The sequence below is a fragment of the Aquila chrysaetos genome, chromosome 20 (assembly GCF_900496995.4).
Source record: "Aquila chrysaetos chrysaetos chromosome 20, bAquChr1.4, whole genome shotgun sequence".
Lineage (NCBI taxonomy): Eukaryota > Metazoa > Chordata > Aves > Accipitriformes > Accipitridae > Aquila > Aquila chrysaetos.
Window position 1 is genome coordinate 12,125,951 of NC_044023.1, and position 9,620 is coordinate 12,135,570.

At 45.5% G+C, this 9,620-nt stretch overlaps 1 protein-coding gene across 3 annotated transcripts in view; it reads left to right on the forward strand.

Moving 5' to 3' along the window:
* Positions 1–8,786, forward strand: part of CHCHD6 (coiled-coil-helix-coiled-coil-helix domain containing 6) — a 117,089-nt gene extending 108,303 nt beyond the window's left edge. For 2 of the 3 annotated variants that reach the window (XM_030043947.1, XM_030043948.1), the window contains one exon: positions 8,234–8,786. In XM_030043947.1, the coding sequence (XP_029899807.1) occupies positions 8,234–8,257 (24 nt within the window). In that variant the 3' untranslated portion in view covers positions 8,258–8,786. The remainder of the gene's footprint in view (positions 1–8,233) is intronic. The other variant, XM_041118627.1, reaches the window with a different exon arrangement.
* The last annotated feature ends 834 nt before the right edge of the window (positions 8,787–9,620 follow it).

Below are 9,620 nucleotides of genomic sequence, written 5' to 3' on the forward strand. Positions count from 1 at the left end.
GAGTTCAGAGGACAACTGGGGTTGCTCTTTCTATCACCTGTCTCTCTTTTCCTCCACCCCCACCTCGATGGCATTTCTTCACAAGAAAGCATGTTTCAGCTAGGCTTGGTCTCAGACTTGTGTGGAGTCACCGGTGTATTGAAGGTATACTGTGTCTGGGTCATGCGAAGCTTTAATGCGCTGTGGAATTAGAAATGTTGTAGGAGTTTATGTTCTAAGTGTCTTTATTTTTCTGGGTGACCTCATGAAATTTCCTTGCACCAGGTCTGTATCTTGCTGCCCTGCTGCCTTTATCTAACTTGTTTTCCTGTGTATGTTACTGACATCCAGTGAAGCGTAATTTGTTTGAGAAGTGGCACTTATAACAAGGATCCTGCTAGTAATCCCTGTATTGAATCCCTTATATACACAATGTTCCAGGAATAATTAAAGTCACAAACTTCAATCCTGAGGGATGCACAGGGGAAACCTATCCTGAAATGAGGCTTGGCATATCTGACTTTTCTACTTCCAATGCTTTTTAACAGTAGGATTTGCTATTTTTGTTCCAGGACTGAAGTAGATTTAAGTGGAAGTCTGACATCCTGAATTTCCATGTCCTAACAGCAGTGTTCATCAGTCAGTATTCTTACTGTATCCCTTCTCTACCCCTTCTCTCTATTAATTTTCCTCAATAGTCTGCAGGGATCATTTGCCAGCCTGATTCAAATTCCTGCACTTTCCTGGCGTCTTGTTTTATAACATCTTGCATCATGTACTTTCCATTTCTGTAATCCATTTAATCCGAAATACTGGAATGGCTTTGCAGGTATTTATTGCATTTCTTTCTTCCTTGTGTTAGGAGGTAACAGGTCATTTATACAACTTAATCCAAAGTCTCTTGGCTTCTGGGATTATTTTTTCCTTTTATTTTCCCACCGATTATCCTGGGGGCTGGTAGCAAGAGCAGGAATGAGAATATGGAGAAGTTGCCTTTATTTGTGTATAGTGTTTTATTACATTGTGCTCAGAGCATGGTTTGGCACTTTAGCAGTTAAACCCCTGCAGCCGATGTCCCGCAGCAATAACATTACTGTTGCCTGTCCTTAATTTTTGGAAGCATTGGGCTTAGGGTTTGAAATAATGAAATGCTGTTGCATCAGTAAGTGGTTTTCCATTTCTTTTGGCTCTGGAAACGGATATTCACAGTTGGTTGAAGTTCATTTTAATCCTCACAAAACCAGAGCTGGATTTGTACAAGTTGTCGTTGTTCTGCTTTAGAAACATTCTGTGCCTTCTGGATCCCTTTATCCCTCCCAGGGGCTAATCCATGAGTTTGCGAAATGCTTGGGGTGACTCCAGTTGTGGGATGGAGGGGCATCCAGTGTTATCTCCTTTTCCTCCTGCATTGCCTTCTCTTGTTCATTCCAGAAAGGCACGGTAGTGTTTGTAGTGTATACTTTCTGATGTGTATAGATAGTGGGATGTAATTATCTTCCCCTGAGGTAGAGTCATTATGCTGACTGTAAAGAGAGAGGGTCACAGTCCTAATGGGAAATGATTTTAAAGCAATCTTGACCAAGTCTAGTGGAGCCATTTCAGACCACTTAAAACTCAGCCAGTCCTTCACGGCACTTGCGATATGTCCACTTTATGCGGTGAGAGGCAATGGGACTAACATTTGTCGAGGGATAAAGAAAATCTATGATAAACTGCAGCATTGGCTTTGGGCAAGTGTTGTGTGCTGCCACAGGGGAGAGGTGCCGACAGAGCCCGGTCTTGATGATTATTGTTGTTGATACTGATTTGGAAAAACGCAAGGCACTTGCAGAAGCAATAAGCCAGTAGTCATGAAATCCACCACTTTGGGCTTCCTGTGCTACAAAAGCTGCCCCTCTGCCCCCAGGCTTGATTCCTGCAGAGGCGAGAGGATCGTTCCTGTTTCCCAAGCAGGTGACTGGGCAGATAGTGGCACAGTCCCCAGATCAGAGCCAAACTGCTGGCGGATGCCCTAGTGGTTTACCTGGGAAGTTCAGGCTTCAAACATGCACTGACTTACAATGCAAATTTAGTCAGAGGTTGTTTAATAGCAAATCCTACTTTGTGTTATAAGACGTCAGAGGAAGACAGACTTCAGCATGCTTTGGTGTGGAGTTGTGGTCAGTAGCAAGGTGAGGAGAAAGACTTTGGCGGAGCTGATGGAAGGTGGCAGTCAGCAGTTGTAGGTCATATTGAGGGGCACTGGCAGGTCTGTTGGGACCAGCCTGGGACTAAAAAGCAGACACCACTTCACATAAGTGATTTTCTGTATTTCAGTCCTTCACAGAAGCACAATAGCCAGGGCAGCGTAGGTTAGCAAAGCTCTAAGCTAGTACCCAGGAGAGCAAGAATAACTAGTAGTGAAATGCTCCATGTCTGATATTCATCCTTTGAGCTCCTCTGTAATGTTATTGGAAAACAAAAATTGTTTAAATAATGGAACAGACCCGATGAAATTGTGCAGTGATGCAGAAGGGGTGAAGAAGGGTTATTTCCTTTCTTTCCATCACTTTTCTCCTCCTGCCTTGCCTCCCAAACGTGGGTGGAATCTGCATGTCAGGCACTAGCAACATCAGCTTGGCCTGTTGGCTTTTCTTAATGGTGAGAACGAGATTAAATGCCATTAACATTGATTGAACAAAAACTGCCCTCAGTTTGTATGCCGATTAATTAACAGCCATCCTTTCAGCAGTGGCCCTTTGTAGAGCGGTGTTTGTTCCTCCCGGCCCCGGTATTTTCTAGCCCATGTCCAAAATCAAAAGCATTGAGCGTTGTTCCCTACTGCGATGTCTGGGGCTACCAGCTCAGCAGGGAGACGCAGCCCCCCAACCGGGATGATTTTTTGTGCAGTCTAGTAACTGCAGAGCTGCTCAGTCAGTGGCAAAACATTTCCTGTTAAGCAAGGCTAATGACGGGAGCTCTCTGTGAGTTAGAACAATGATCAGAACAATTGTATGGAGGAAATCAATGTTATAATGCATGAACAAACAGGTGAGTTTCAGAACAGCTAGAGATTAGTTGTGCTAGTAAATAACTTCGTATTCGGGTGATGTAGAGCAATGGGGAAGCTCTCAAGGCAGAGCAAAGCAAACAGCGTGTCAGCTCTTGTGAATCAAAGGAGAGTGAGGAGGGGGGAGAGGAAACCAGAAAGACTGTTTCTGTTTCTTGCACTCTGTTGGTGGGGTATGTAGACCAGGGGACTTCCACGTGAAAGCACTTTCTGGGGTGTTCTGATAATGCGTCTGGTGAGTTTTTTGAAAGGCGTCTTTTCTGCTGTCAAGCCAGCTTTGAAGACACCATCTGGGGAAGTAGCCAAGAAGTCATTGGGTGAACTTCTCTGCTTTGCAAAGCTATTAACACCAGTACAGAGAAGAGGGAAAACAAAACTCTCTTCATAGCTTTTTGAATTAATGTTTTTTGTTGCTGCCAGGCATACTCCTGCCCCTTCTTATTCCTAACCCAAGGACAGCAACTGTTGGACTCCTGAAGGATGAGAGAGACAGAGAGGCTTTTCTGTGCAATAACTATATGGCACAGAAGTGCTGTGATCCATTAGTCAGCACAGCTGCTCCACAAAATAGCCAATACCCTGAATGTAACAGAACAAATTGCACATAACCAAAAAATACCTACAGCATACATCAAACCAAAGTGACTCAAATGTCGCTTGCAGCGCTTTGGGGTGCTAATAGCCCCACAACAAATGCTTTATCCGGTGGAAAGGCCTTGAACACCCATCTTAGGACAGGTCAGGATTTTTGTATTTAGTTAGTGCCTCTTTCCAGACTAACTGAGATGAAAAAGTTGTGTGGTCACGTTACTGAAGTCTGCTATGTGCCAACAGGTATTCTGGTTTTGAGAGCTGCCTGCATGCAGCAGGGAACTAGGAACTATGGAGATTAATTTCTACTTTGTCACTGACACTCCAAATGCACCAAGTCATTTATCACGGGGATCTGCTTTCTGATTTCTTCATAGCTACACAGTGCCCATATGTGTGAGCACAGTGGTGCAACTGCTTAAGGGAATATTAGAACAAAGGTAAGGCACTCGCTGGAGGAAACTTGCAGGGTTTACCCTGTGAGACTAAAGGCTGGTTAAATAAATATGTCTTAGCACAGCTGAGGCTTGGCAAACAGCATCTCTGGCAAACAGGGAGGAAGTTCTTCAGGGTCTGGGATTTCACGGAGGGAGATTCCTCCACTGGCTGTGAGCCTCCGGCGAGGCCGAGAGCTGAGGCGCAGAGCTAGCCAGCGACTGCGGGAGGCAGAGAGGATGCTGTGGACTCGCCAGGCAGCCCTGAGCTCCTATGCTGGGATGCAGACTGAAAAAGAAAGAACAGGAGGAAGACAAGAGAGCGGTGCCCTAGAAAATCTTGCTGAGACTTGCTTGCCCTGATGCTCCTACCAAGGCCTCAGCTTTCTGTTATGGGAGAAGGACTGTGTTGGGCATTGACTGGACTCCCTTCTCAGCAGGAGTGAGATTTGTGGAGTGGATCTACTTGCAGAGCTCGACCCTTTCTCCTCACTCAACTGGAACCAGAACTGGAAAGCTACTGGCTTCCCCACAGGTGCTGCAAAGTGGTGGGCTGTGTCAGCTGAGCAGCCAGCCAATTTTGACTGCTGTTAATTCCCAAGCCGGGTCTCATGGTGGTGGAAGAGCATGGGTTAGTGGCTCAAGGTCCCGCTTGCCAGGAGAGGTGTGGAGGAGAGTGCTGCGTGCCCTCCGGCTGGATTTGCTGTCAGGACTGAACAGATTGCCATTCCTGTTTGTGCTGCAGCCACAGCTGTGAGGAATTGCCTTTGTATGGACCCCTTTATATGGACACTGTATTTTGTTTGTAGAGGCGCTGGGCTGGAGCTCATCAAGACTGGAACCTGGTGTCCACCTGACATTGCATTGGCAGTGGCATTAAAAAGAATCTGCCCTCCCTGTGCAAGAAGGGCACCGTCCCCTCTCATTAGAGTGAGTGTGCGGTGCACTCTTCAAGGCTGCTTGTTGCCTGAGTTGTTGTTCTGCTAAAACTGCAGCAGAGACCAGCTAATGCCAACCGTGGGGCAGTTATTTTGTGATGAGGCACTGAACTTTGTCAGGCTGAGCCTCAACCCAATTAATTGGGAGTATCCTGTTGTGTGGTAACAGCTTGTGATTGCAAGCTGCCTGGACTTGTTGCATACGCAACTTGTCTGGTGCATATGCAATGAGGGCATGTAGGAGAGGTAAGGCTTCTCCTTCCCTTTCCTGGCTCCTTCTGCTCAAGGTAAGTGTTGTAGCAACCTGGTGGCATCTTGCAGGGAGGATTCCAGGTTGGAAGGAAATGAAGGGGTGCCAAATCTGTATTGGCACGGTTGCAATGCTAGGTGGAATTAAAATGCTGGTGTAAATGGTTAGCTTAGCAAAGCGTGGGTTTAGTCTTAGAGGTACGGCATCCTTCCATGCTATTACACAGCATGTGAGGCATGAAATTGATGTAACTGTGCTTTTAAGTAGTTAGCCACAGGTTTATAAACTGATGGCCTAGGAACAGTGAAAACAATTACATGTGTATTCTAACAAGCATAGACTTATATGATGGGCTAACAGACCACGAGGCCTACAGAGCTTCCACTGTGCAGCATGCAACGGGTGTGTGATGCTCTGCAGTAGCTGGCAGAGGAGACCTCTGGCCTCCGGCATTAGCTGTGAATTGTGCCTGCACCACACGGCATGTTCTGCAGAAGATCAGAGGAGCATGGGTTCGTAGCCAGCCAGAGACTGTACTCTGGTTTCACTTTCTTTGTAAATTGAACCTTAGCAATATTAGAGGGTTCAGGATGGTAGTGGTCTATACTGGCATGGCAAATGCTGTAAGATCTGGATTGACATCTGAGCAGGTAAAACCTGAAACAGCTGGGAAAGTCATCCCTCTGTGCAGGCTGTTGTGTACTGGGAGTGCTTCAGCTCCCAAGAAATGCCAACCCGATAACCTTCATGAGCACTCCATGCCCCTGATGAGGGAGGGGACATTAATTACTTGCTCCATCCAGCACAGGCTGGTCTTCGATGTAATTGTATCAGGCCACTACTGGGAGCAGCGTGAGCTGATCGACGGTATCGTTACCTGCATCCTTTGTTCGCAGAGGCTTCCCTTGGTGAGAGCTGTGCAGCAGGACATTGGTGTCTGGCCTGCCTGGCAGCCCATCAGTTCTGGGTCCAGTGCTCACTGTGCAAAAGATTTTGAGAAAGTTTAGTCATCCAGAGTGAGATGGAACCTGATGTTTTTGCACAAGGAATTCTTGTGAGCCTCCAGCTGAATGCGTCCCTGGTATGTGGGTAGGTTAGGCTGGAAAGATTTGATTGAGGTTAAGTGCTGGCTGTTTGCATTTTCTCCTGAAATGAGTAATAATATGTAGTTATGATTTTGAACATGAAATTGTGTAACTATGGTATTCTTTAAAATGACCTTAAAGAAAAAGGTTTTACTGTCTTCCATAAGGGTTAACCACAGAGTGGCCACATCAGTGACTGTTTCACGAAATGTAGCATTCCTTGACACTTCACTGAAGTGTTACAGTGTGAATACAGCAAATTACTTTATTGCAAAATTGATTGCCAGTTGTTGCTGCTTCGCTCATTACAAGTTGTGAGAGTGCTACTGGAGTTTTTAAAATGTATTGCTTCATGTAAAACTTTTAAGTCACTAATAATGAGAAAAATTACCTGGGAAATTAGAGTCAGTCAAGTAATATTGATGGTTTATTTGTCAGATTTCTGGATAAGCTTTGTCTAAATAATTTGGCAAACAATTTTCTCTTTATTCTTGAGTCCTTTGAAGCTTTTCCAGTTCATTGTTGTTAGAGATGGGGTTGTCTTTGGAGATGCATGGTCAATGTAGACTGAATATGCTGACCTTGCAGGTGTTAGGCAGTGAATTTCAGCCTGCTAGGCAGAACTAGCCCAAACGACATCCTCACCTTCTGACAGGTATTGCCAAGTGCACTAGTGTCATTATTTTGTGGTGTTCTCCTTTCTGATTCACATTCAAAGAAGCACAGCTTCTCTTCTCAGAAAGGCTAGTGTCTAGAAAGTAGAACTGAGCTCAAATCCAGCCCTAGTAAAAATGGCTGGTGAGACCACATGCAGCTAACTATTCAGTTGTCTTTCTGTAGTTGGCTTCAGCAGTGTCCTCTTAACATGGGTAAGTAGTGTCTACTCTGCAAAATGGAACTGCACCTATGCAGAGCATGAGAAAAAAGTAGCACGTTGACAGGCTCACCCAATGCAATTCTGCTGTTGGTGTAGCTACACCAGCAGTGCATTGTTACAAAGATGCCATTGCTGATGCATGAGAGCTGATTACCCAGGTTTTGAAGTAGGGTCCAACACAGATACCCCAGATCCTCAGAGGGAGAGATGTTACAGCTGGTGGCAGGTGCGTTCTCATCCACTGCTGATGGCATTGTTGGTTTGATTTCTTTGACTTTATAGGGTTGATAAGATAAAACTAGGAAGAGACCATAGCATGCTCTGCAATCTCCATCCTAAAAAGGTTGAAAGCATCCTGTTTGTTCTACCCCTTGGAAATCCACAGCTCATACATGGATACCTGCAGGATCTGAGGATGTATCACTTAGAAAACAGGAGGTTGCTGTGGGGACAAAGCAGGCATGATTTTGCTTTGAATTTTAGGATGGTTTGGCTCTTAATAGGGTAAAAGCTGTCAAACATGTCATGAGTTGGGGCAGTCTCCAAGTCCCTCTCTTTCTTCTCCCCTCTCTAGTGCTCACTCTTACGTTGATCCTGTTCCAGGATGAGTGAGCAGTGTGTGCGTGTTTGATGGCAGCTAATCAAAGTGCTCCCTTGTCCTGCTGAGGCTGGGACTTAGCATGGAACTACATGTACTCCTGTGACCCAGCTGCTCTGAGGCTTACCTGAGACCATGGCCTTTCTCTTCTGCTGTAGGCCATCAGATTTATAAACTCTAATCCTTTGCCACTGACCATATGTTCTTGTTCACAGAATCAGTCTCGCCTTTGATATCATGACCTGCTGTCTTGCTTCTATAGTCCTCTGTCCCCTTGAGTGTCTTGTGTTTTACAGCAGGCAAAACCTGATGATTTTTCTGTGGGATTTTCACCCTGCTAACATTACTCCTTCATTTCTGAAGGAAACAGTCCCATCTCAACAGCTGCATAACTAACTTGCTGCCTTTTTCTTTGTCTCCCTTTTCTTCCAGGAGCTGTTAGTTAATTCTGGATAAACATCAGCCACCAAAGAGCAGAGGACAGGGACCACAGATGCCCTTGGAAGCCCCAGCATCCTTCTGGATAGACACTGACCAAAACTGGTGCCTTCTGCCCTTCGCGGTCCAAGACAATGACATGATTCCTCTTCTAATTGCCTGCATGTAACAGTCTCAGTGGATGTTCCCAGAGTTGGGAGGAGGGTCCCGGGAGAGGGGGACGCTATCGTTTCCTTTTTTATTGTATTGCAATGTAAAGAATCATGTTGACCCCAGGAGCCTCCAGCACAGCTTGTAGCTTGGAGTCTTGCCCAACACGAGGCTGGTTCACCCTGTGCTAGCTTTGGTTTCACCAATCCACATCTGAGTTTCAAGAGCTGTTATCTTTGTCCGTTTGTTCTGGAGAAAGGGGTCCGAAGTGTTTGGAAGTAACCCTGATTAGCTTGTTAGGATTTACTGTTCCTAGCATGCTCCCATTGGTTACACCAGCAGGCGCGTTTCTTCCCTTCCAAGGTTCCCTCCTAAACAATAAAGTGTTTAATGGTCACTGTGTGATGTGAGATACTTTCAGTCCCATGAGTTTGTAAATTGCTGTTTTCTGCCTACTACCCATGCCAACAAAAACTCCAAACAAGTGTGAGGAATAGAAATATTTCAAGTCACAGTTTATAAATCACAAAACTTGTTCATTTTGGTCCTGGGCTGAATGACTTTGGCTTATTTGAAAGTACTTGGAAGAGTACAAAGTCCTGGCTGAGGGGAACTGGTGTTGGTGAATCATTCTGAAAAACCTTTTGCTTTCTGAATGCAGAGCCCAAGTGATCTTTCTTTGCTCTTGTGTGCAGTTCCTGCTTTGCCTGCCATAAACCACCATCCCTTTCAGCCTTGTGCTCTGTTTTGAGCCCTCTCCTTGCAGAGCCGAGGGGCAGTGGGATCTGTGTGCATCTGGTGTTTCATCCTCATAGAGGTAGGTGCAGCAGGTTTGCAAAAGACCTGTCAGCAAACCAGGGGAGCAGGTCTAACTTGGTAACTTGATTCCCCTTCTCTGGCTAAAGCTTCTCCTCTGGCAGTGTTAGCTGCTCATGTCCTCTCTGACTGTATCTGACAGCTTCTGAAGAATGTGAACATGGATTTTTGGAGGTCATGTCAGAGTTTAATGTAGTGTTTATGAAAATGGATGAGGGGGGCTGAGAATTGTTTTCTGTATTATATTCTGCTTCGTCTCCTTTTTCTTTAGGCAGCAACTTAGTGCTTTACATCTTCATTAAAGCAACAAAATGCCTTTCCTTCTTGTGGAGAGCTGATGCCACAATCCCCTTCCTCCTCAGAAGCAATGTTTGCTTACCCATGGCTCATCTCTGTTAGTCTCAGATCTTGTAGA